Source organism: Rhinopithecus roxellana, chromosome 10, assembly GCF_007565055.1.
Source record: "Rhinopithecus roxellana isolate Shanxi Qingling chromosome 10, ASM756505v1, whole genome shotgun sequence".
NCBI classification, from domain to species: Eukaryota; Metazoa; Chordata; class Mammalia; order Primates; family Cercopithecidae; genus Rhinopithecus; species Rhinopithecus roxellana.
Genome location: NC_044558.1, coordinates 103064351 through 103092076, shown reverse-complemented (window position 1 = coordinate 103092076; position 27726 = coordinate 103064351). Strand labels below are relative to the sequence as shown.

Sequence of the window (27726 nt, the reverse complement as noted above, 5' to 3'; positions counted from 1 at the left end):
TCTTACAAGTTTTGGTCTTGTGGGTATTGTAGGCATACAATTATATTATATACAAATAAATATAATTTCAGGAGAGGTGCGGTGGCTCATGCTTGTAACCCCAGCACTTTGGGAGGCTGAGGCAGGAAGATCACTTGAGCCCAGGAGTTTGAGACCAGCCTGGGCAACATGACGAAACCCTGTCTCTATAAAAAATTAAAAAATTAGCTGGGTGTGGTGGCTCATGCCCGTAGTCCCAGCTACTTGGGAAGTTGAGGTGGGAGGATCACTTGAGCCTGTGAGGTCGGGGCTGCAGTGAGCAAAGAATCTGCCAGTGTACTTCAGCCTGGGCAACAGAGTGAGACCCTATCTCTAAAACATATATATGTAAATAATAATAAATTGTATTCCCTTCCCTTATTACTTCATGTTTCTTTTTATTTTTAACTGCTAAAACCTCTGTTGAAGTGCTACATAGAAATGGTGACATTTGCATCCTTGTGTTCCTGATTTAATGGAATTAGTTTCTGCGTATCAGCATTTAATATGATTATTGCTGTTGAGTTTTGAGAGCTAGTTTTTAAAACATTATGTTCAATTTGTTTCCTTTGATATGTGTTTTACTTTGAATTATTATTCGGAAGAGCTGCTAAATTTTATAGGATATCATTTTTTCATTTAGTGGCTTTTAGCTTTAAAATGATGGTAAAGTTTGTCGGTTTCCTGATACTGGCCACTCCCTGAATCACTGGACTGACTCCCCTTTGACAGTGTTTTTCTTCGAGTGTATGCTCGGTTCTATTTATGAATTTTTAAAAATAATGTTTATACCAGGCATATGCAAAATTCTTATAAGTGTATTGCTTTTTTGTACTATCTGTCAGCTTTGAGTATTAAATGCTAATTTTATAAAGTGAATTAGAGAGATCTGTATTTTTTCCATAAACTTGAAATATTTAAATAGCATAGTAATTACTTGAGCTTTAAAGGTTAAATAGAGCTCAGTGAAGTAAAATTCCATTGTCTCTTAGAGTCTTTTAAAACGATAGATACTTAATTTTCTTTTTGATTTTTTTTTTTTTTTAAGACGGAGTTTGGCTTTGTCACCCAGGCTGGAGTGCAGTGGCGTGATCTTGGCTCACTGCAAGCTCCCCGTTCCGGGTTAATGCCATTCTCCTGCCTTAGCCTCCCTAGTAGCTGGGACTGCAGGCGCCCGCCACCACGTCCGGCTAATTTTTTTGTATTTTTAGTAGAGACGGGATTTCACCATGTTAGCCAGGATGGTCTTGATCTCCTGACCTCGTGATATACCAGCCTCGGCCTCCCAAACTGCTGGGATTACAGGCGGGAGCCACCGTGCCCAGCCTGATTTCTTTTTGGTGGTTTTTGGCCTCCTTGGGGCAATTTTTTTAGTTTGTGTTTAGTAGGAAAGTGATTTTTTTTTTTTGGTAGATATTCCAGGTAATCACCATGGAGGTACACATTGTCTCCTAACTATTGTAATCTGTTCTATGGCTATATATTTTAATTCTCAGCATTTGTCTTTTTTTTTTGAGACAGAATCTCACTCTGTCACTGAGGGTGCAGTGCAGTGGCGTGATCTCGGCTCACTGCAAACTCCACCTCCCAGTTTAACGCCATTCTCCTCCCTCAGCCTCCCGAGTAGCTGGGACTACAGGCTCCCGACACCACGCCCGGCTAATTTTTTGCGTTTTTAGTAGACACGGGATTTCACCATGTTAGCCAGGTTGGTCTCTATCTCCTGACCTCATGATCTGCTGGCTTTGGCCTCCCAAAGGGCTGGGATTACAGGTGTGAGCCACCGCGCCCGGCCAAGTGCAAAGGTTTATAGCAAGCACATTATTGATTTTGTTGCATGGTATTCCATTCTTTATTTTTGTCCGATTTGATCAATCAAGTTTTGAAAGAGGTGTTTTACAGTCTTTCATTCTAAATGAGTTCTTTTTTTTTGGTTTTGGTTTTAAAATCAGGTTCTCCTAGGAAATTTTGTTTTCATGCATTTGCTTGCTATAATGTTGGTTTATAAAGATTTATGTATGTCACGTATAATTTGTGAGTTGTGACTCTTTTTAAAATTTTATTAGTATATTTTACAGACAGAGTCTTGCTCTGTCATCCAGGCTGGAGTGCAGTGGCATGATCATAGCTTATGGCAGCCTCCAACTCCGAGGCTCAAGTGATCCTCCTGCGTCAGCCTCCCAAGTATCTGGGACCACAGGTGCCATCATATGCCCTGCCGAATTGCAGCTTTAATCAGTACATAAGGCTTCTTTTTGTCCTGTTCTATGTGTTTGCCATGAATTTTGTTTTGTTTGACTGTACTACTATGGCTCTTGGAGAGAGGGGCAGTTGAAATTCTTGCCAGGTGTCCTTGGAACTGGGTGTGCCTGGCTGGACACAGAGCTGCTTGAGAGAGGCTGACTCTGGCTGGTGCTTATGGGCCTGAGGGTGTCCTCTCCAGCTCCCTTGTGCCCACCTTTGTTTCGTGCAGAACCTTCCTCAGCGGGTTCCGGAGCTGAGGCTGGCTGCCTCCCAACGGGGTCCCCGCCGGTTTCAGGCTTTGAACCATGCCTCTGCTGCTTGTCCTGGGTTCCCTTCTGCCATCACTCTCAGGAAGCCTCTAGAGGAGTGTCCCAGCTGGCTCTGAGACTCCGTCTCCTGCCTCGTGGACCATCAGGCAGACTTGAGTGCATTCCCTTTACCTCTTTTGTTTGGTTGTCCTGGTCTTTGCAAAAGATCTTGTTTTTCTCCCTTCCCCTCCCCTCTCCCCGCTCCCCCTCTCCCCGCCCTTCCCTCCCCTCCCCTCCCCTCCCCTCCCTCCCTTCCTTCCTTCCTTTCTTTCCGTAGAGTCTTGCTCTGTCGCCCAGGCTGGAGTGCATTGTCGCTATCTCAGCTCACTGCAACCTCCGCTTCCCAGGTTCAAGCAATTCTTCTTCCTCAGCCTCCGGAGTAGCTGGGATTACAGGCATGTGCCACCATGCTGGGCTAATTTTTGTATTTTTAGTAGAGACGGGGTTTCACCATGTTGGCCAGGCTGGTCTTGAACTCCTGACCTCAAGTGATCCACCCACCTCAGCCTCCCAAAGTGATGGGATCATAGGCGTGAGCCACTGTGTCCGGCTTTGTTTTTCTTTTTCTATTCAACCTATCTTTTAAAAAAATTTATTCAGCCTTTCTCTGCAGGACAGATCTTTTTCTTTTTTCTTTTCTTTTTTTTTTTTTGAGACAGAGTTTCGTTCTTGTTGACCAGGCTGGAGTACAGTGGCCCAATCTTGGCTTAACTGCAACCTCCACCTCCAGGTTCAAGTGATTCTCCTGCCTCAGCCTCCTGAGTAGCTGGGATTATAGGCATGCGCCACCATGCCTGGCTAATGTTTTGTATTTTTAGTAGAGATGGGGTTTCTCCCTGTTGGTCAGGCTGGTCTTGAACTTCTGACCTCAAGTGATCCACCCGCCTCAGCCTCCCAGAATGCTGGGATTACAGGCATGAGCCACCTCACCTGGCCTTGTTTTCTTCTATCCAACCTATCTTTTAAAAAATGTTTTTTCAGCCTTTCTCTTCAGGAAATATCTTTTTATATTTTAATTGGTTTCTATTCTGTTAGTCTCATTCTCCCTACTAATCCTGTTCTAATAGTGAGACAGAATCATAGTTTTCAGACTCTCTATTGCCTCTTTGATTTTCTGAGCACACTTGATTCGTAGAAATAAAGAGTTAAATATAGTGAACCCCAAGTTTCTCTTCAAAGAATCAGTATGTCAGTCTGTTCAGCTTTCTTATTCTTTGATTCTCCATTTTAAAGTTTAACTTCCTGGTTCTCTTCACCCCTTGCCTCTAGTTTCAGTAAACAACTTTCCCGCCAGTCCTAATCAGTAGTTCACATCCGTTCCCCTGGTCACCTGCTCGTCCTGACTCATCTCAGTCACCTGCTTTGACCTGAGTCACCTTTAGTTACCTGTTCCTAACCATCCTTCCTACCAACCTACTCACCCCGCCACTCTGGCTTGTACTCCCACTCTTTTTAAAATAGCCAATCGGAATTAGCTAAGACTGTGTGGTCCAACCCTAGCCAATAGGGGAACGACACAGCAGTAGGGACTACCTGCATCAGGGATAAGAACTCCTGCCCTTGCCCTGTCCAGGTGTGCTCTTGCCATTGTTCCATCTGCGAGGAGCATGCTTTCTGCAGAAAGTAAAAACTGCCTTGCTGAGAAAATTAAATGTATGTTGGAGTGCTATTTCTTTGTGGCACCAGGGAACAAGCATTTTGCATTTCTTTTGTTTTTGTTTTTGTTTTTTTTTGAGACGGAGTCTTGCTGTGTGGCCCAGGCTGGAGTGCAGTGGCCTGATCTCAGCTCACTGCAAGCTCCGCCTCCTGGGTTTACACCATTCTCCTGCCTCAGCCTCCCGAGTAGCTGGGACTATAGGCGCCTGCCATCATGCCCGGCTAGTTTTTTTTTTTTTTTTTTGTATTTTTTAGTAGAGACGGGGTTTCACCGTGTTAGCCACGATGGTCTCGATCTCCTGACCTCGTGATCTGCCCACCTCGGCCTCCCAAAGTGCTGGGATTACAGGCTTGAGCCACCGCGCCCGGCCGCATTTTGCATTTCTAACAGTCCAGGCACCAGCCTTTAAAAAAAATAGATAAAATAGTCAATTAAAAATATAAATGCATATTTATCCACTATACTTTAAAAATAGCTTTATTTAGGTATAAGCTACCTACCATAAAATTCACTCACGTTAAGTGCACTCTTCATTGAATCCGGGTAAGTATTCACCACATGGTTGCAGAGCAGCTTTTTAGGGTGTTTTCCTCACCCTAGGGGGCCCTTGCATCCCTTTGCCACCTTTCCCACCTCAGGCCCGACCCCAGGCAAGCACTGATCTGCTGTCATGTAATTGGCCTTTTCTAGAATTCCTTATAATGGAATTAGGAACAGTGTCCTCTTTTGTGTCTGGCTTCTTTCACTTAACTTTTTTTTAAGATTCATTTTCTTTCATGTATCACCAGTTCATTCCTTTTTATTGCTGAATGATACTCCAAATAGATTCCATTGTAGGGATAGATCATAATTTTTTAATCCATTCACCTGTCAGTGGACATTTGGGTTGTTTCCAGTTTTTGACTCTCACAAATAAACCTAGGAGGAATACTCACTTACAAGACTTGGTATGGACACCTGCTGTCTCTTTTCTTGGATAAGTACCTAGGAGTGGAATGGCTGGATTATATGGCAGGTGTTTACCTTTTTAAGAAATTGCCAAACTGTTTTCCAAAGTGTGTGGACCATTTTATATTCCCCCTAGTAGTATATGAAGGTTCCAGTTTCTCCACATCCTTAGCAGCCAGTATGATTTGTCTTGAGCCATCTTAGTAAGGCCTGTAGGAGTATCTCACTGTGGGTTTAATTTGCATTTCCCTATTCTACTACTACTGATGTTGAGCATCTTTTCATGTGCTTATTTTCTATCCATTTTTCTTTGACAGTGGTTGTTGACATTGTTTGCCTGGTGAAATTAAAAAAAAAAACTGAGTTGGAGAATTCTAGATAGAAGTTCTGTATCAGATACGTGATTTGAAAATATTTTCTAGACTGTGGTTATCTTAACAGTGTCTTTTCAGGAGCAGAAGTTTTAATTTTCATGAAGCCTAACTTACCAGTTTTTTCTTGTATGAATCATCCTGTTGAATCTGAAAAATCTTTGTCTAACCCAGAATTACAAAGATCACACACAAAGATATTTTTTTCTATATTTCCTTCTAGGAAGTTTTTGGTTTTAGATTTCACATTTAGATCTATAATCCATTTTGAATTTTTTTTTTTTGTCTGTTGTACAATAACGGATCAAAGTTCGTTTTTTTGCATATGGATATCCAGCTGTTTCAGCATCATATTTGAAAACATTATCCTTCCTCCACTTTATGATGTTTCCTCTTTGTTGAAAATTTGTTTACCATGTATGTGTGAATCTATTTCTGGTGTTCTGTAACATCGTTCTATTTCCACGCTGTCTTAATTGCTATAGCTTTATACTACATGTTAAAGTCAGGAAATCTAAGTGTTTTTGTCTTTTTCATAATTTTGGCTCTTCTGGGTTCTTTGCATTTCCTTATGAACTTTAAAATCTGCTTCTCAATTTCTGTTAAAAGCCTCTTGGGGTTTTGATTGACATTACATTCAATTTTTAGATCAATGTTGGGAGAACTGACATATTAACAATACTGAATCTTCTGACTCATGAACACTGTTAATGTCTTCAAAATTTTCTCCCTGCAGTGTTTTGTGGTTTTGGTGTACAAGTCTTGCACATCTATCAGATTTATTCTTGAATATTTTATGTTTTTTTGATATACTTTTTTTTTTTTGAGATAGGGTCTCAGTCTGTCTCCCAGGCTGGAGTGCAGTGGTGTGAATATTGGCTCACTACAACCTCCGCCTCCCAGGTTCAAGTGATTCTTCTGCCTCAGCCTCCTAAGTAGCTGGGATTACAAGTGTGTGCCACCATGCCTGGCTAATTTTGTATTTTTAGTAGAAACGGGGTTTTGCCAAGTTGGCCAGGCTGGTCTCGAACTCCTGACCTCAAGTGATTCATTCGCCTCAGCCTCCCAAACTGCTGGGATTACAGGCATGAGCCACCACGCCTGGCTGGTGATACACACTTTTAAATGACCAGATCTCATGAGAACTCACTGTTGTGACCAAGGGGGATGGTGTAACACCATGAGAAACTGCCCCCATGATCCAGTCACCTCCCATCCGGCCCTTCCTCCAACACTGGGGATTACAATTCGACATGAGATTTGGTGGGGACACAGATCCAAGACATACTACATCCCTTCCTTGTTTCCATCTTAGAGGGAAAGCTTTCAGGCTTTTACCATTGAGTATCACATTAGCTGTTGTAGCCACTGAGATTCTTTATCAGGTTGAGGAAGTTTTCTTCTTCCCAAGTTTACTGTATGGAACCAGATGTTCACCTTGGATCTGTCTTCCTCATTCCTAAAGTATGTCCTTCATTTCTTATACTGCACATCTGCTGGTGGTGAATTCTTCAGTTTTGTACATTTGGAAAAATCTTTATTTTGTCTTTTTTCCTTTTTTTTTTTTTTTTGGAGACCAGAGTCTCACTCTGTCACTCAGGCTGGAGTGCAGTGGCCTGATCTCAGTTCACTACAACCTCCACCTCCCAGGGGTTCAAGCAATTCTGCCTCAGCCTCCCAGGTAGCTGGGATTACAGGCGTGTGCCACCACGCCTGGCTAATTTTTGTATTTTTAGTAGAGATGGGGTTTCACCATGTTGGCCAGGCTGGTCTCAAACTCCTGACCTCAAGTGATCCGCCTGCTTCAGCCTCCCAAAGTGCTGGGATTCACTGTGATACACTAAGTTCACTCTAATACAACGAATACGGCTGAACTGCTGGTTGGCCTTTGCCTCCTCCAGTGCATGTACTGAATATTGCTGACCAGCCTGCATGGCCCCAGGAGGGCTCCTCTCCCTTCTTCCTGCTGCAGCCCTATTGTGCCCCGTGAGTATTCTAAGCCCCTTTTCTGGTTTCAGGCCTGCGTCAGTGTAGGGTGACAGAAAGGGTCTCTGCTGCACTCTGCCTCAGGAAAAGCAGCATCTGTGGAGAATCTGAACTAAGGAGGAAGCCCTGCCCAGCAACTTGGGGGCTCCCAGGGATGTCTGCTGCATGGAGACCACAGAAACCTGTGGTGGGTGGAGAGTTACAGTTTGGCTGTGTGTTGACCGCCCTCACATAGGCTCTACCAGCAGCCAAGGCAGTGTCTGGAGATGACTGTGTGTGTGCCTAGGGCACACAGGCACGGAGACACCGCCAGTCCTTTATGTTGTGATCAGGGCTGGCAGGAGGCTCTGACTACCGCTGTGGGAAGGGGACGTATGCACTGTTCTCTTTCTGAGCATTGCTCTGGTGGGAGTCCTGTCATCTGGGGGCAGTCATGGAAGAGGACTGCCCCCTCCTCCCAGGTACAAGCACAGGCTCCTCTGCACTCCGACTCGCTGTTCCCTTCATCTGACCTCTCCAGAGCCCAGGCACTGCCTGCTAACCCCAGACCTTCTATGGTCCCCTTAGGACTCTTGCCCACCATTGGTCCTGCTGGCCGGCCCCGCCCAGGCTGGGCTTTCTCACAGGGGATCCAGCTGCCCTTCTGCCCCATGAGGAGTCACTGGCTCCCCCGGCCTCAATCCTTACTGCCGAGCGAGGGTCTGATTCTTAGAGCCCCTTGTGTGTGAACATGTAAAGCTTGTGGCTGTGAGGTGTGTTTGGTAAGAACAGTGCACAGCTTTCACCAGATTCTCAGGAGGGCCAGTGGCCCCCTCCGTGTCAACAAGTTGAAGAGCTGGGGTCAGTCTGGCTGCCACTGAGGGCCAGGCTGCATCCTTGTGCACCTGGGTGGCCTGATTGCAAGGAGAAGCCCTCGCTCAGTCCTGGACACACGGTGCGGATGGTGTGGCGGGTCAGGCCCACAGGGCCACTGCCTCTGTCTTAGGTTCTCAGCCTCAGCTGGTTCACACTGAGGGCCAGAAGATTCCTCATGGTGGGGCTGTGCTGTGTGTTGCAGGATGGTTAGTGATCTCCAGGCCTCTACCCACCAGATGCCAGTAGTGCTCCCACCCTTATCAGTTGTGACAATCAAAAATGCCTCCAGACATTGCCTGATGTCCCCTGTGGGCACAGTCTTCCGAAGTACAGAGCCACTGATCTACCTTATCTTAGAAAGAGACTATAGTCATTGCATTTCCATAGGAAAAAGTGTTCTGAGTTAGAAATAATGTACAAATAAATTTTTGCATTGTGTCTTCTATGCATCTTCTAATTATTATTTTACTAGATTACAGTCCCTCATGTGCAAACTTTGCACACCTGGAAGAAGAGTTTACTAGTAAACAAAAGCACCTTTTTTTTTTCTTTTGAGACAGAGTCTTACTCTATTGCCAGGCTGGAGTGCAGTGGTGTGATCTCAGCTCACTGCAAGCTCCACCTCCCAGGTTCAAGCAATTCTCCTGCCTCAGCCTCCCGAGTAGCTGGGACTACAGGTGCGCGCCACCACGCCCGGCTAATTTTTATATTTTCAGCAGAGATGGGGTTTCACCATGTTGGCCAGATGGTCTCGATCTCTTGACCTCATGGATCCACCTGCCTTGGCCTCCCAAAGTGCTGGGATTACAGGCGTGAGCCACTGTGCCCGGCCAGGAAAAACACTTTTTAAAAAGATGCCTTTTTTTCCCTGTGGATATAAAAATACCACATAGTAATTATAGAACATCTAGAAAGTACAAAGAAGTATAAAAAGGGAAAAAATCATTATAATCCACCTAACCCGGAGACCACCACCTGTGGGCATATTTTGAGTCTTTGTATTAAATCTTTCAAATTACATAATTTTGGATCTTGAATTTTTCCATTTAAAATCGAACATAAACAGTGTGTTTATCAAGCACTCTTTATAAATGGTTTTGCTGGCGGGCGTCGCTGCGTGCCTGCCTGGCTGGCCACACCTCGTGCTGGATGTGAGCTTGCACCATTTTCACGTAAGCACTGTCTACTGTGTCCCTGAGCATCAGGCATTAGGAGAGGCAGCTTCTGTGGTGGGTGGTATCTTTGCAGCTTTTTGAACATTTCCCTTGAATTTCTATGTTGGTGATGATGGAAAAAACGTCAGGTCTGAGCCGTCCATAAAATGCATTTGTCTATAATACATGTCCTTCATTAAAAAACACGTGGCAGTTGGGGTCTACTGTCATAGTAGGAAGGTGCCCAGCCAGGGTCAGGCCATACCTGGAGTGCCTCAGGTCCACTCTGTCCCCGTGTTTCCAGCCTGTCTCTGGAATGACTACTTCTGAAACAGATTCCCTTTGCCTTTTTCTACCAGGCAGTATGCACTGAGTCCTTCAGGACAGATTAAATGCTGAAAACCATCAATCAAGTGTTCAGTCTTCATGCAGGATCAAATCCGTGGAACTGATGTTTTAGCACTGGGGTTGATAGTGTCCAAGTTCCAGATTCAGGGGCAGGCTCTGGACCTGTCCACGGTGTTGGCCTATAGTGAGGCCCATGGGCCTCAGAGCCCGTGTGCTTGGAGCTGGATGATGGCTCCACCACTTCATAGCTTGGCCCGATGTGGGCTAAAGATTACCTAGGTGCCGAGGCAAGAGACTAAAGGCACAAACTGTTTCAGTATAATAAAGAAAATAGAATAAGAATAGTCATAATACAAATCAGATATAGAGGTAATCATGGACATTATCAATCATTACTATAAACATTATTAATCATTAGCTTTTAATATTACTCTTTGTTGCATTACTAATATAACCTAGGAATAACCGGCGGGTGTAGGGTCAGGTGCTGAAGGGACATTGTGAGAAGTGACCTAGAAGGCAAGAGGTGAGCCTCTGTCACACCCGCATAAGGGCCGCTTGAGGGCTCCTTGGTCGAGCGGTAACACCAGTGTCTGGGAAGGCACCTGTTACTTAACAGACCGTGAAAGGGAGTCTCCTTTCCTTGGAGGAGTCGAGGAACACTCTGCTCCACCAGCTTCTTGTGGAAGGCTGGATATGATCCAGGCCTGGCCGCAGTCATCCGGAGGCCGAAACCCCTCCCTGTGGTGCTGTGCTTCAGTGGTCGCACTCCTTGTCCACTTTCATGCTCCTCCCGTATTCCTGGTTCCTCTTTGAAGCTCGTAGTAGATAGCGGTAGAAGAAATAGTGAAAATCTTGAAGTCTGATCTTTCTTATAAGTGCATAGAAGAAAACGCTAACGTATGCTGCCTTCTCTCTCTGCTTCGGCTACCTAAAAGGGAAGGGCCCGCTGTCCTGTAATCACATGACTTGCTTCCCCTTATCAAGCACTTAGAAGATCTACCCTCCTTACCCTGCCCCCCTTGTCTTGTATGCAGTAAACATCAGTGCGCCTAGCTGTTCGGGGCCATTACCGGTCTCTGCGCCTTGATGGTAGTGGTCCCCTGGGCCCAGCTGTTTTCTCTTTTCTCTTTGTCTTGTGTCTTTATTTATTACAATCTCTCGTCTCCGCACACAGGGAGAACACCCACTAAGCCCCGTAGGGCTGGACCCCGCAGCCCAGGGAGCTCATTGCTGCTGCCTCAGTGTCTCTCTGTGGAAACGGTCTATCAATAGGAGTGACCCCACGGCATGACTGTGAAAACGAAATGAGATCATGTAAGGGGCGTAGAGAACTGACCTTCGTGGTCCTGAGCTACCGTCTGCCGCCCTCTGGAGATGTCCTGCTGTCCTGTGCTTCTCTCCCTTCTCCTCCCTCCCATGCTCTTCCTTGCCAGCACTTTCAGCCCCTTGTGGTAGAGTTGGATTAAGCAGGTATTAATACTTCAGTTCAAGAAAAGTGTGAGGCAGGGGAGCTCGCCAGGCATCTCTCGCGGAGCAGATATTCCGATCTGAGCCTTTTTTGCCCTGGGTAGCAGTCTGGCGCCTGGTTTCTGTTTGCTAGGCCCGCATTGGCCCCTCCTGAGCCACCTTTCCAGACACCTGTGCAGGCTCTGAAAGGCGCCCGGGCATGGAGCTCGCCTCACTCAACTCTAACTTTTCTGCGTTTGTTTAGGGAGCATTTCTTGAAGACGCGGCCATGCAGCACATCAGCAGCTCCCAGAGCAGCCAGCACCACGTCCAGTGGCCCAGGGCCTGCCCCGGCACGGGCGACGAGCAGCCAGCATGCTCCCAGCCACCCCCGCCCCTCACGCTGCCATCCCCCAGCCACCAACTGCAGCAGCTGATGGTGAGAGGGATGTTGCCCTGCAGGGCATGGGCCCTGGGCTCGAGGGAATCCCACAGGTCACACTGGCCCCACTGCCGCTCCCCAGTCCCACCTCTCCAGGCTTCCAGTTTGGCACTTAGCCATGGCAGTTTGAGCACGGGTCTCCATGGTACATTCAGGTCACATCCCCATACCCCAGCAAGTTCAGACCCAGAGCCCCAAGCAGCCCAGCCCCGGGCCGGGGCAGGCCCTGCAGAATGTGCGTGCAGGTGCTCCTGGCCCTCGGCTGGGCCTCTGCAGCAGCAGCCCCACGGGGAGTTCATGGATGCCAGCGTGCTGGTGAGGCAGATCAGCTTGAGCCCATCCAGTGGCGGACACTTTGTGTTTCAGGATGGGTCAGGACTCACCCAGATCGCCCAGGGAGCCCAGGTTCAGCTCCAGCACCCGGGTACGCCCATCACAGTCCGAGAGCGGAGACCCTCCCAGCCCCACACACAGTCAGGGGGCACCATCCACCACTTGGGACCCCAGAGCCCTGCAGCCGCGGGTGGGACTGGCCTGCAGCCCCTGGCCAGCCCAAGCCACATCACCACGGCTAACTTGCCACCACAGATCAGCAGCATCATCCAGGGCCAGCTGGTCCAGCAGCAGCAGGTGCTGCAGGGGCCGCCGCTGTCCCGGCCCCTGGGCTTCGAGAGGACGCCTGGCGTGCTGCTCCCCGGGGCTGGGGGCGCAGCGGGGTTTGGGATGACGTCCCCACCCCCGCCCACCAGCCCTTCCAGGACTGCCATGCCCCCAGGCCTTTCCAGCCTCCCACTCACGTCTGTGGAGAATGCGGGAGTGAAGAAGGCTCCCAAGAAGTTGGAGGAGATTCCCCCAGCCTCTCCTGAGATGGTGCAGATGAGGAAGCAGTGCCTGGACTATCATTACCAGGAGATGCAGGCTCTGAAGGAGGTCTTCAAGGAGTATTTGATTGAACTGTTTTTCTTGCAACACTTTCAAGGGAACATGATGGATTTCTTAGCTTTCAAGGAGAGACTGTATGGACCATTACAAGCATATCTTAGGCAGAATGATTTGGACATTGAAGAGGAGGAGGAGGAGCACTTTGAAGTCATTAATGATGAGGTAACAGTTCTCTATTTTGGTGCTTTTCATGGGAAGCAGAGCTCAGGGCTTATGCTGCGTGCAGGTGCAATGCAGAGCTTACCATCTTAGACGTGCAGGTGCAACACAGAGCTTACCATCTCAGTATGCATTCTAGGCACTTCACTTTTAAAACACACTGTGGCCGTGAATAGTGGTTTAAAGTCTCTCACAGGCTCCCCACGTTTACAGAGGGTGGTTCCGGGGATCCTGGCACCTGGCTGAACCCCCGGCAGCTCCTCTCTCCAGTGGTGGTTCAGGCACCTCTGTGGCAGGTGCTCACGGGGGCAGCGTCCTGGCACCTTTCTTGGAATGTCACCACATTTGCCTGCTCCTAAACGGTTGTGCCGTGCAAGGTGAGAACCTCCAGAGTCCAGTCCACTCTTGCCAGCCGCCTGCAGTCAGGGCTGGATGGGCTCAAAGCCAAGGTTCCAAGGTTCCTGAACACACATCTCAATGTCAACAGTTTCTGAACAAGTACAGCTCTAACTTAGAATACACAGAGCAAAAATGTATAGAATTTCATTTTCTTTCTTTCTCTCTCTTTTTTTTTTTTTTTTTTTTTTTTTTGTGACAAAGTCTCGCTCTGTCGCCCAGGCTGGAGTGCAGTGGTGCGATCTCAGCTCACTGCAACCTACGCCTCCCGGGTTCAAGCAATTCTCGTGCCTCAGCCTCCCGAGTAGCTGGGATCACGGGCATGTGCCACCACGCTCGGCTGATGTTTTGTATTTTCAGTAGAGATGGGGTTTCACCATGTTGGCCAGGCTGGTCTTGAACTCCTGGCCTCAAGTGATCAGCCCACCTCGGCCGCCCAAAGTGCTGGGATTACAGGCGTGAGCCACCATGTGTGGCCTATCTATAGAGTTTCAAGGGAACAGTTTTTGTGTTTTGTGTGTGTGTGTTTCTTTTTTTTTTTTTTTTTGAGATGGAGTCTTGCACTGTCACCCGGGCTGGAGTGCAGTGGCATGATCTCAGCTCACTGCAACTTCCACCTCCCTGGTTCAAGCAATTCTCCTACCTCAGCCTCCCAAGTAGCTGGGATTACAGGCATCCGCCACCATGCCTGGCTAATTTTTTGTATTTTTAGTAGAGACGGGGTTTACTGTGTTGGCCAGGCTGGTCTCGAACTCCTGACCTTGTGATCTATCCACCTTGGCCTCCCAGGGAGCAGTTTTTAAATCCACAATTGTATGAGGAATTACTAGCTTTTTTATCGGAAGACAATAAATAAATAAAATAATTATAAGTATGTAGAACATGAACTATTCAAATTAACAATACAAATTAGCCTGTTTAAGTGTATAACACACATGTATATGTATGTGTGTGTAAAAACTTTCAACAAAGAATAATTTTTTTAGAATATACATGGAGACTATTTGTAAACTGACCCCCAAGGGAATCCTCAATAAAATTTATAAAATTAATTTCATATGAACTGTCCTCTTCCTATAATGCAACAAAATTAGAAAGCAATTATTTTAAACATTTACTATGTTTGGAAATTAGGAAACTTGCCCATAAGGTATTCATAGGTTGAGGAGAATATCTTCATGGAAGTGTCTTAAAGCACACCCCAGCTGAGGTACCGCACCCTACAGATCTTGTGGGATCAGCTGAAGGTCTCCTTAGAAAGGTCATTATGGCATTCGGTTAAGAAATACTGAGCAGTCTAACAGCTTTGATAGTCACATGAAGAGTAAGTTAATCGTTGTATTAAAGTTTACTTCTAAATGGTAGAAATAAGTTTTTATAGAACCTGACTAGCATCTTAGGAATTTATGTTTTATGATCATTTTATAGTAAAATATTGGAAGTGTACTAACATTTTGATTTCTCGTGACTATTTTCCTCTGTGTAATATTGCTCACATTCCAGCTGCTTGTTGTGTATTTAGGTTGACTCTACTAACATGATCCCTGTTACCAAACTTCATTAGCGCTATAAAATATTATTTAAACTAATTAGGTACATTTGCCTATGGTTTTTTACTTGGGGAGTTGGTGCAAGTGAAAAAATGCACTTTTAAAGTGTTTGAACAAATGATGTTTATATACATTTGAAACCTTAAAAATCATTAAATTGAGTTTTAGGAAATTTTCAGAAGTATCTAGAAGTCAGTGTGTAAACTGACATTGATGTGTTAATGCCTTATTTTCATATCTTAGTGTTTTTTAAATTTTGCCTCTCAATATAGAATCTTCCTGTTGACACCTTTGTGTGATATATTTGTAGTCAATATATTAGAAATTGTAAGTATCAAGGGAGTGGTGCTTCCATATCCCTTTTGTTTATTTATTTATTTATTTTTTATTTTTTTGAGGCAGAGTTTCACTCGTTGCCCAGGCTGGAGTGCAATAGCGCAATCTTGGCTCACTGCAACCTCTCACTCCTGGGTTCAAGCAATTCTCCTGCCTCAGTCTCCTGAGTAGCTGGGATTACAGGTGGCTGCCACCACGCCAGGCTAATTTTTGTATTTTTAGTACAGACGAGGTTTCATCATGTTGGCCAGGCTGGTCTCAAACTCCTGACCTCAGGTGATCCCCCCGCCTCGGCCTCCCAAAGTGCTGGGATTACAGACGTGAGCCACTGCACCCGGCCTCCATATCCCTTTTAACCTTTTCAATACTATTATTGAACTACTCCAGAATACTTAACTTCAGTGTTTTAAATTTGTATGAGAAGACTTGTATTTAAAAGACACCGTACCTTCCAAGAAGGAGTGAACTCTACTCACGGTTTTTCTTTTCAGCTTTGGATGATTTGATCTCAAACATACCTTCAGGCAGGCCCACCACACTCAGGCACTGGTGTCCCTGGAGGATGCCCACAGCTCAGACTCTCCTTCAACTCCAAGCACTGCTGAACCCTTCCCCGACCCCCCGCCTACTGAAATGCCCAGATTCCCATTTTCACAACCAAGTTGTCTTCTTTTGGGTCAAGGTTATAGGCTTCAGTACCTCCTACTGGAACTGAATTCCTTCCAAGGCTGATACCTGTGGCCACTGTCAAGCAATTTTAGGCGTGTTGTTCAGTGATTATATTGCAGGTTCCTGAAAGAGTAAGAAATGTTTGTGCACTTTCTGCAAGCATGCTTGATTACAGGATTAAGCTACCTGTTTCTTTTTTTTTTTTTTTTTTTTTTTGAGATGGAGTCTAGCTCTGTCACCCAGGCTGAAGTGCAGTGGTGCGATCTTGGCTCACTGCAGCCTCCACTTCCCGGGTTCAAGCGATTCTTCTGCCTCAGCCCCCTGAGTAGCTGGGATTGCAGGTGTGCAACACCATGCCCAGCTAATTTTTGTATTTTTAGTAGAGACGAGGTTTCACCATGTTGGTCAGGCTGTTCTTGAACTCCTGACCTCATGATCCACCTGCCTCGGCCTCCCAAAGCATTGAGATTATAGGCGTGAGCCACCATGCCTGGCCACTATTTGATTTCTTTAAAACATTTAATTGTGGGCCGGGCACGGTGGCTCACACCTGCAATCCCAGCACTTTGGGAGGCCGAGGCTGGGCGGATCACGAGGTCAGGAGATCGAGACCATCCTGGCTAACACAGTGAAACCCCGTCTTTACTGAAAATACAAAAAATTAGCCAGGCGTGGTGGCGGGCGCCTGTAGTCCCAGCTACTCGGGAGGCTGAGGCAGGAGAATGGCATGAACTAGGGAGGTGGAGCTTGCAGTGAGCCAAGATCGTGCCACTGCACTCCAGCCTGGGCGACAGAGCGAGACTCTGTCTCAAAAAAAAAAAACAAAAACAAAAAACAAACCAAAAAAACCACTTAATTGTGGTAACTTATACAGAACATAAGATTTACTGTCTATCTGATTTATTATCTTTAAAGTGTTAATTTATTCCAGGGTACTGACAAATATTAAGGTTTGGTTTTGATTATTTATGATATGTGCTTGTTTATATTTAGCCTTCTGGACATATTTAGCCAGAAGAACCAGTTTCTTTTTCTTTTTTTTTTTTTTAGACCTGTCGGCCAGAAGTAAGAACCAGTTTCTATTTTCTTGTATTTCTCTGTGATTGTAAGCTGTAAAGTGCCGTTTGACTTTGAGTTCATTTAATTTCAAGGGTATTCCCATTTGAATGCCCTGGATGTGAAGCAGTTAATGTCTCTGGAAAGATTCTTTGGTTTACTTACTCCTAAGAAGCTGTCATTATGGAGATGCAGATTAATTTGTCTTTCTGTTTTATCAGATCAAAGTGTGTTTTTTAAGAAATGACACATTTTCGGCCGGGCGCGGTGGCTCAAGCCTGTAATCCCAGCACTTTGGGAGGCCGAGACGGGCGGATCATGAGGTCAGGAGATCGAGACCATCCTGGCTAATATGGTGAAACCCCGTCTCTACTAAAAAATACAAAAAACTAGCCGGGCGACGAGGCGGGTGCCTGTAGTCCCAGCTACTCGGGAGGCTGAGACAGGAGAATGGCGTGAACCCGGGAGGCGGAGCTTGCAGGTGAGCTGAGAGCCGGCCACTGCACTCCAGCCTGGGCAGCAGAGCAAGACTCCGTCTCAAAAAAAAAAAAAAAAAAAAAAAAAAAAAAGAAATGACACATTTTCAGTGGGAGTGTTTTTTGTCATTCTTCCTCATGCCCCACTATGGCCTCCCCAGGCATCTGCAGCCCCTGCCGTGAGGGGTGGGCCGTCCTCTGACACTGCCACTGGGCTCCTGCGTGAAGCTGTGTGGACGCGGCCTGTGCAGCCTGACCGTGGCTACCTGCTGGCCACAGATTGAGGTTTAAACTGGCCTTCAAACAAAGCTTCAGTGCCTAGGGCCAGATTTGTTCTTTCCAGCCGTGTGAGGCCTTAAATTGCAATCAGCGAGCCAAGTTGTCCCCGTGCCCCTCTATTAGTGGCTGAGGCCGCCAGCTGCATGGGATGTGCTGGTGGTGATCAACTTTGCAAAGTTTAAACATTATTTTCCCTTCTTCCTCTCTTCTCTTTGAATATTCCCTCTCAGGTAAAGGTTGTGGCCAGAAAGCACGGGCAGCCTGGGACTCCTGTTGCCATAGCAACCCAGCTTCCCCCGAGGACTTCCGTGGCTTTTCCAGCCCAGCAGCAGCCGCTCCAGGTACTTTCTGATGGCTCCACAATGCAGCTCCCCAGACTTTCCTCACTCGGATTTGAGGACTCGATGTTCTGAGGCAGGACCCAGAGGTCTCCCAGGAGCCTGTCCTCTGTTGTTCAAAATACATCTTGAGACATCTTTGTGAAGGCTCTTAGTTTTAATGCATGAATGCTGTTATTTTTCCCTACTGTTACTGAAATTAAAAAGTGTTTGTCTCTGATCATTAGTTCTGTTAACTTTTCTGCTGGAATGTTTTTCATTTGCATTTGCTTTTCTGATATATTTGCATTTTTCATTGCTTCTGTACAATTGTGGCCTCTTTGGATGTTTCTCTTTTTGCCCCTTTGTCTGCTTTTAAACAAACAGATTTCCTAAATTATTTTCTTGCTACAGGGAGTTGATTTTGTTCTTTAAACATATTCTAGGGGACGAGTAGCAAAAACCAATGATTTTAGATTTCAGAATACAAGGAAGTTCCTGGAAACTGCAACTCAGTTATTTTCTTTCCTTTCTTTTTTCTTTCTTTCTTTTTTTTTTTTTTTGAGATGGAGTCCTGCTTTATTGCCCAGGCTATAGTGCAGTGGCACAATCTCAGCTCATTGCAACCTCTGCCTCCCGGGTTCAAGCAATTCTCCTCCCTCAGCCTCCCGAGTAGCTGGGATTACAGGCACCCGCCACCACGCCTGGCTAATTTTTTGTATTTAGTAGTGACGGGGTTTCACCATGTTGGCCAGGCTGGTCTCGAACTCCTGACCTCAGGTGATCTCCCGCCTTAGCCTCCCAAAGTGCTGGGATTATAGGTGTGAGCCACTGCACCCAGTCGACATTTCTATATACTTAAAAACATGTTTTAAAAATTATGTTAAAATATACATAACAGTTCCCATTTTACCCATTTTTAAGTGTACAGTTCCATGGCATGAAGCATGTTCACAATGTTGTGTGGCCATCACCAGCATCCATCTCCAGAACATTTTCATCTTCTCAGACAGAAACTCTGCCCCTGTGAAATGCTAACACCCCATTCCCCCTCCCCCAGCCCCTGGCACCCACCACTGTACTGTCTGTCTCTGCGGATTGGAATGCACTTCTCAAGCCACCTAAGTAAGTTGAATCATATAGTATTTGTCCTTTTCTGTCTGTTGTACTCAGCATCGTGTCTTGAGAGTTCACCCATGCTGTAGCCTGTAACAGAATTCCTTCCTTTGGAAGGCTGAATCATGCTCCGTGGGATGGGCAGACTGTGGTGTGGAAGGCTGAATCATGCTCCGTGGGATGGGTAGACTGTGGTGTGGAAGGCTGAATCATGCTCCGTGGGATGGGTAGACTGTGGTGTGGAAGGCTGAGTCATGCTCCGTGGGATGGGTAGACTCTGCAGGTGTGGAAGGCTGAATCATGCTCCGTGGGATGGGTAGACTGTGGTGTGGAAGGCTGAATCATGCTCCGTGGGATGGACAGACTGTGGTGTGGAAGGCTGAGTCATGCTCCGTGGGATGGACAGACTGTGGGTGTGGAAGGCTGAGTCATGCTCCGTGGGATGGGTAGACTGCGGTGTGGAAGGCTGAGTCATGCTCCGTGGGATGGGTAGACTGCGGTGTGGAAGGCTGAGTCATGCTCCGTGGGATGGGTAGACTGCGGTGTGGAAGGCTGAGTCATGCTCCGTGGGATGGGTAGACTGCGGTGTGGAAGGCTGAGTCATGCTCCGTGGGATGGGTAGACTGCGGTGTGGAAGGCTGAGTCATGCTCCGTGGGATGGGTAGACTGTGGTGTGGATCCACCTCTTGGTGGACACTTGGGTTGCTTCCACATTTCAGCTATTGTGAACGGTGCTGCCGTGAAGATGGGTGTACAGATACCTCTTCAAGTTCCTGCTTTCAGTTCTCTTGGGCATCTACCCAGAGTGGAATTGCTGGGTCACGCAGTAACTCTGTGTTTATCTTTTAGGAAAGTCCATGCCATTTTCATAGTAGCTGCACCATTTCACATCCCACCAGCAAGACTGAGGGTTTTCTTTCTCCACATCCTTGCCAAGGCTTGTACATTTTTTTTTATAGTGACCACTCTGATAGGTGTGCTATATGCTTTATAATGTAATAGAAAAATATTACTGAATATGCATATACATACGGCTAAAGACATTCAGAGTTGGCCGGGCGTGGTGGCTCACACCTGTAATCCCAGCACTTTGGGAGGCTGAGGCAGGCAGATCACCTGATGGCAGGAGTTTGAGACCAGCCTGGCCAACATTGTGAAACCCCATCTCTACTAAAAAAGGAAAAATTAGCTGGGCCTGGTGGCGGGCACCTGTAATCCCAGCTAGTTGGGAGGCTGAGGCAAGAGAATCACTTGAACCCAGGAGGCGGAGGTTGCAGTGAGCCAAGACTGCGCCACTGCACTCCAGCCTGGGCAACAAGAGCGAGACTCCATCTCAAAAAAAAAAAAAAAAAGACATTTAGAGTTTTAATCTGTTAATCAGCTGGCACTGTTGATGGTTCAAAATTGACTAGTGAAGGGGGCAACCTTTGAAAAAACAACTTTAACTCAGAGTAAGAAATGGCATTGGTGACATATGTGGAATCCCATAGGAAGAGTGTGGAGGGATGGATGGGTTCCTGGGAGCAGGATGCAGGCTGTGGGGTGGCCCAGTGTGCTGCACCTGTGGCCGGCAGGGCTGGCACCTCTGGCCTGGCCCCAGCAAGTGCAAGCACCCACACAGAACACAGGGCTGCTGTACCCTACTCTTCTCATGTCATGCTCTTAATGTTGAGAACACAGGGTGAGTTCAGTGTGATTCTCCAAACAAACTGGCTGTGGGCAGTGTCAGTTTTCTTTTCTCCAACTTCTTTATTTATGTATTCTTTTGAGACAGAGTCTCCCTCTGTCACCCAGGCTGGTGTGTAGTGGCATGATCTCACTGCAACCTCCACCTCCCGGGTTCAAGCGATTCTCATGTCTCAGCCTCTTGAGTAGCTGGGATTATAGGTACCTGCCACCATGCCTGGCTAATTTTTGTATTTTTAGTAGAGAGGGGGTTTCACCATGTTGGCCAGGCTAGTCTCGAACTCCCGACCTCAAGTGATCTGCCCGTCTCAGCCTCCAAAGTGCTGGGATTACAGGCGTGAGCCACCACACCTGGCTCTTTTCTCCAATTTCATATTGTGAAAAATTTCAATTATTGAAAATGTTGAAAGAGCAGTACAGTGAATGGGAAACTCACCAGTTGTTAATATTTTGCCGCATGTATGTGTTCTACCTATCTGTCTATCTCCACACATTTTAACGTTGTCACAGTCATGATTGTTTATCCCTGGATCCTTTGTTGTATATCTCCCAACAAGAAAACGTCCCATGTGACTACAGCCCTCCTGCCATGCTTGCCGGCATCCACACCTCTCAAGGCATGTTCCTGCCTGGGTTTGCTTTTCCTTCTCTCACAACACTTGATGTTTTGAAGCACCCAGATCAGTTGCTCTGCAGAGGCTATCACAGCCTGGGTGTTCCGTTTCTCACTGCTCGACTTAGGCTGAACATTTCTGGCAAGAATACAACGGAGTCGGAGCTCTGCATGCATTTACTTCTCAACCAAGCCGTGCAGGCCGGTTGGGGAGGTTCAGATGCAGGTGGGCTAGGTACTGTGTGTGCCATGGGAGGTTGCCCTCCGGGGACACTCTGGACAGAGGCACTCTCTGTCATGTGCTCAGCTTCGCCCCAGACTGAGGCTTAGCAGTCCTCCAGTTGTTCATCGTATGAAGAGCAGGAGGGGATAAACAACTGGACGACTGCCAAGGAGAGGCCAGCAGTAGGGAGTGGAAACCAAAAACTGAGCTTTTACACAAGGCCACGTGTGCAGCGTCCCACGCAGGGCTGAAACCCCTGTGCCGGCGCCCCTGGAGAGCAGCCCGGGGGCTGGGCCTGCCCTTGTTCACTAAGAGGATGAACCTGGCTGTCTGCCTGACTCAGCCTCGTATCTCCATGATGTGTTAACATATTGGCTCAAAAAACCAAATTTCCTTTAACACCTTAAATGAGGTAAAGAAACAAAAGTGGGCCAGGTGCAGTGGCCCATGCCTGCAATCCCAGCACTTTGGGAGGCTGGGGTGGGTGGATTGTTTGAAGTCAAGAGTTCAAGACCAGCCTGACCAACATGGTGAAACCCCGTCTCTACTAAAAATACAAAAATGGGCCGGGTGCGGTGGCTCAAGCCTGTAATCCGAGCATTTTGGGAGGCCAAGACGGGCGGATCACGAGGTCAGGAGATCGAGACCATCCTGGCTAACACGGTGAAACCCCGTCTCTACTAAAAAATACAAAAAAATAGCCGGGTGAGGTGGCGGCGCCTGTAGTCCCAGCTACTCGGGAGGCTGAGGCAGGAGAATGGCGGGAACCCGGGAGGCGGAGCTTGCAGTGAGCTGAGATCCAGCCACTGTGCTCCAGCCTGGGCGGCAGAGCGAGACTCCGTCTCAAAAAAAAAAAAACAAAAACAAAAATGGCAGATGCCTATAATCCAAGTTACTCGGGAAGCTGAAGCAGGAGAATGGCTTGAACCTGGGAGGCGGAGCTTGCAGGGAGCCGAGATCACGCCACCGCACTCCAGCCTGGGGGACAGAGCGAGACTCTTGTCTCAAAAAAAAAGAAGAAACAAAAGTGGATTTTTTGTTGTTATTTTTTGTTTTGTTTTTTAAACAGGGACTTGCTCTGTCACCCAGGCTGGAGTGCAGTAGTGCGATCTTGGCTCACTGCAACCTCCATCTCCTGGGCTCAAGTAGTCCTCCCACCTCAGCCTCCCTAGTAGCTGTGACTATAGGCGCCACCATGCTCAGCTAATTTTAAAAATTTTTAGTTGAGATGGGATCTCACTATGTTACCTAGGCTAATCTAGAACTCCTGGGCTCAAGTGATTCTCCCACCTCAGCCTCCCAACTAGCTGGGGTTACAGCTGTAAGCCACCATGCCCAGTTAAATTTTCAGCTTTTTATTAAAAAAAGTTAATGTTGTCCAGCCTGGTTGTTTGTTTAAGCATCTTTTCCCGCCTTTTTTGGTATTTCTGAAACTCAGCTTGCTGCAGCATTCTGACAGTCTTTGAAGTAATAGTGCACACTGATTTTAATTGTGAACCTGTCTCAATCTCCATTCTTTTTTATTTTTTTGAGATAGGGTCTTGCTCTGTCTCCCAGGCTGGAGTACAGTGGCGTGATCTCAGTTTACTGCAACTTTGCTCTTTTGGGCTCAAAACGATTCTTCCACCTCAGCCTCCTGAGTAGCTGGTACTATCAGCACGCTCCACCACACCCAGCTAATTTTTGTATTTTTTTGTAGAGATGGGATTTCACCATGTTGCCCAGGCTGGTCTTGAATTCCTGAGCTCAAGTGATCTGCCCATCTCGGCCTCCCAAAGTGCTGGGATTACAGGCGTGAGCCACCATGCCCAGCCAAATCTCTATTCTATTTTGGTCTCTGAAACTTAACATTCTGCTTAAGGAAGGGCTCATATATAAGGATATTGAAACAAATGTTGTTTTATATGAAAATAATGCCTGAGGATCAATACATACATATTTCATATCCCAGTATCCCAAAAATAGCAATCAATCTATTTGCGGATGCTGCAGATCACTCTGAGGAGTTGATTCTGAGGCTGTCCCTAAGGACCTATGCCAGGAGATATGTCCCGGAAGCGACTGTCACAGATGCAGGACGCAGTCCCCCAGATGATAAGGCAAGGCCTGAGGGTCTGTGCTTATACGGGGAAAGGTTTATTACACCTTCTCCCAAGCAAACAGATGGAAAGCAATACCTAGAGCAGCTCTGGTGCTTGTGTGTGGGATACCTCTGCAGGGGCCTCTGTGGCTTTGTCCTCATTTCAGTTAGAGTTGAGAGTACAATGCATTTTCATGTATGGTGGACTTTATAAAACCTAAGTCTGCTTTCTACTCAGTAAACATTTAGACATTTTTCTTTTCACATTATTCTCCAGTTACTATGATTTTGTTGTCAGATCCACATAATCCTTCTGTTTTTTGGTGAAGACATATTATAGACTTAGAGTTTTATTTCTTTCCACAAATATTTTGACATTGTCATTTTTGCCTTAGTTTATACAACTATTTTTCTAAGCTCTAGATTTAGTTTTCACATAGATACCTCTGGTGATTTAATTCTGGCTTCCACTTTTGGTTAGCAGTGGTGACTTAGATTTCTTATCTACATACTACTTCTGAAGCCTGGTTCTGTTGTGCTGCCTTTAGCAAGTGGTACACAAAAAAGCACTAAACTGATGAGAAGAGTATTTTTGTTTCTGTCAAATTCAAAGGCTAATATGGAGGGTTTTTTGAGTTTATTTATGATCACTGGCCAATAGCTCTAAGCTGTGATATCATGTTCTTTGTCATAGAAATTGAAGAGACAGTGAAGAAATACTTATTTTAAAATCAGTGTGATAAAAGTTAACGCACATTTATACTTCCCATAATTTTTGTCTTCTAATAGCAAATACATATGGGGACTCCAGTACCTGGAGATGTGAATTCCATAAAAATGGAAGCATCTAAGAGGCAGTGAACACTGGCGCCCACAGGTATGTAGCAGTCACCCAGCATGAAGTCAGCCTGTAAACAAAAAGGAAACCATTCTAGCCTTCTAGCAGTGTATTTTCCAACTTTTTTCATTTTAAGTAATCAACAAATATGTACCAAATGGCTTCTGTGGGCTCACGGGGTCACCCCTGTGCCTCCTCTCAGTTCTTGCTTGGAGCAAAGTGACTTTACACTCAGCCATCATTTTGGCCAGTTAGAGCCTTGGGCTGGAGGCATGGGAGGCGGGCCTGGGGAGGCCACGGGCACTCATGAAGTGGCAGGGCCTGGGCCTCAGCTCTGTGCCCAGGAGCTTCCCCATGCTGGCCAGGCACATCAGAGTCTGGCACGTGAGTGTCCCTGCACTCACTGTCCAGCCACCCCCCTTGATAGCAGGATCCCTGGGAGCAGGCCACTTGGCAGTGGGCATGGACTCAGAGCAAAGCAAGATGGGTGCCTCAAGAGCTTGGTCCCACTCAGGCCTGAGACTGACTCCCTTCCTGGTGAGGATCAGGGAGAGGATGTTCTGCCCGCAATGCGTTCTGTGCTATTTCCACATTCTGTGCTATTTCCCTGTTCTGCACCAGGGATAATGTAGCATGAACTTTGAAGGTGGAACCTGGCTCACTGTGCTGTGATTGGATTTGATGTCACAGATTCTCCTTTGATGTCAGAGGCCTCACCTAGAAGTGGGCCATCCTGGGACGGGTTTACAGCACCTGGAGGTGACATCAGGTGTTCCTCTCCAGCAGTCAATGCCAACAGCACAAAGTATCTGTCTGCCGAAGTACCTGGCAGGTACTAGTACAGGAGTGGGCTGTGGGAGCCGGGAGCCAATGAAGCTCTGAAGCTACCGCACACTCTGTCATCTGTTGATTGTTCCTCAGCAGAGTGGGCCCTTGCACCTGTTTATTGACCCAGAACTGGGCACGGGCTGGCGGTGTCTGTGCAGACTCATAGTTTCTCCTACAGGTGATTAAAAACCAAACTATCAAGAGTTTTCATATATTTTCCTAACTTTTTCCAAGTAGAAGCATTCTCTTTTTCTCTATGATGATCTCAGGCTGTCTTCACACGCACTGTTGTTTGCTCTGCAGGGGCCCGTGCTGTGATACTCCGAGTGTGGGCTGCAGCGTGGTCAGCCCTGCCCTCGCTGGCTCTGGGGATGTGGCCATGTGGCATCACCTCACCCATCTCAGTTGTCTCATCTGTAAAATAGGAGTAACAGTGATAATCACACTTCTCAAATCTGTTCTGAGGACTGTTATATCTGTAAGGTGCTTAGCACAGCACCATGTTGTAAGCACATAATGTCAGTTAATACCATACTAAAAAATTGACATTCTATAAATTTAATGGCAAGCTTTAATTTTTTTTTAACATATCCAACTTTTTTGCTATAAACTTACAGGGGTACAGGAGCAGTTTTGTTGCATGGACATACTGTGTGGTGGCGAAGTCTGGGCTTTCAGTGCATCTGTTATCGGAATAACGTAATCATACCCACTAAGTAATTTCCCAGCATCTACCCTCCCCTCACCCTGTACCATTCCAAGCCTCCATTATCTCTCATTCTACACTCTACCTCTGCGTGGACGTGTGAGTTAGCTCCCGCTTACGGGTGAAAATGTGCGGTGTTTGTCTTTCTGTGTCCGAGTTGTTTCACTTAGGATGATGGCCTCTGTTTCCATCCATGTTGCTGCGAAGGACAAAGTTTCATTCTTTTTTATGGCTGGATAGGACTCCATTGTGTATATATGCACCACATCTTCTTATCCAGTTGTCTGTTGATGGGCACTTAGGTTGATTCTGTGTCTTTGCTGTTGTGAATTGTGTTGCAGTAAACATGCGAGCGCAGGTATCACTTCAATAGAATGATTTATTTCCCTTTGGATATACACCTAGGAGTGGGACTACTGGATTGGACGGTAGTTGTATTTTTAGTTTTTGGAAGAACTTCCATTTCATTTTCCCTAGCGGCTATGCTAATTTACACTCCCACCAACAGTGTACAGTGTTCCCTGTTCTCCACGTCCTCACCAGCATCTATTGTTTTTTGTCTTTAATTTTTGCAAGTTTGCATTGCTAACAGAATACACCATAGTTTTTAAGGAAAACACATCAGAAAACACCGGCATCAGAATATGTATACGTCCGTGCGTATCAGTCTGCGCCTAGAGACCCGGGAAACCGGTCCGTGATGATGAGTCACATCGATGCGCTCCTTCAGCGATATTTATAGAAACTCGCGAGTGGCGAGGCCCGAGCACGCAGAGACGCGTGACCGCCACCCCCTGCCTTTGCCCGGACCAGCTCCCGACTGCTCCCTTCTCTTTATTCAGGTCTTGGCTCCACGGCCCGCCTCGGAGAGCCCTTTGCCGACCCGGTGCCCGCCCTGCGCCGCCCTGTTTGCTCTCCCTGGTCCTCAGAGCGCCCACTCCCGTCAGGTCGCCTGTGTCTGTGCCTCCCTGAGGAAGGCAGGGCCTGGCGTGCCCCGCGCTCCGCTCTGCCCTCGGGACAGAAGGTGGTCAGGGAAGGTGGTCCCGTGTCCTCAGGCAGAGTCACCTTGCAGATGGTACTGAGGTGGAGAAGCCGCGCCGCTGCTGCAACAGACTGGGCGCTTCTGACCGCGCCCTCTCGAGGAGGGTTGGTGGCAGAGGCCGCATCATGTGCACGCCGCGAGGCAGGTGGTCGTCAAGGCCTTCAGGCTGCAGCTGCTGGGCAGGGTGTGAGCCAGGAGCATTGCAGCTGCGGGGAGGGCAGGTGGGCCGGGCCTCGGCAGGCCTGGGGAGTCACCATCCAGGAGTACGGAGCCCCGGAGCAGAGGGCATGGGCATCGCCTTCTCCCAGCGTGGGGGCGGTGAGGCGAGGTGGGGGCGGTGAGGCGAGGTGTGCGATCACCAGAGGAGGAAAAGCGCGCCCAGAGGCGGGAAGCCTCCAATCACAGGTCAGCACAGAGGCGGGCGCCCTCCAATCAAAGGCCCGCACAGAGGTGGGCACCCTCCAGTCACAGGCCGGGGCCCTCCAATCACAGGGCAGCAGAGGGGCAGGCATCCTCCAATCACAGGCCGTGGCATTGGCTGCCCTCACCTGCCGCTGAGGAAGGAGGTCCCTTCAGGACCATGGCCCTGGAAAGGAATGATGGGGCCAACTTGATAGTTTAGCCATTGCCTAGG

General features: G+C 47.3%; 1 protein-coding gene across 2 annotated transcripts in view; it reads left to right on the top strand.

Moving 5' to 3' along the window:
- The window catches only part of LOC104674322 (putative EP400-like protein), a 60924-nt gene that overhangs the window by 7626 nt on the left and 25572 nt on the right, over window positions 1-27726 (top strand). The window contains exons 2-6 of one of the 2 annotated variants that reach the window (XM_010378570.2): window positions 11604-11777; window positions 12147-12884; window positions 17874-17984; window positions 19021-19085; window positions 24468-24555. In XM_010378570.2, coding sequence (XP_010376872.2) covers window positions 11628-11777; window positions 12147-12884; window positions 17874-17984; window positions 19021-19085; window positions 24468-24504 — 1101 coding nt within the window. In that variant the 5' untranslated portion in view covers window positions 11604-11627 and the 3' untranslated portion in view covers window positions 24505-24555. The remainder of the gene's footprint in view (window positions 1-11603; window positions 11778-12146; window positions 12885-17873; window positions 17985-19020; window positions 19086-24467; window positions 24556-27726) is intronic. The other variant, XM_030939908.1, reaches the window with a different exon arrangement.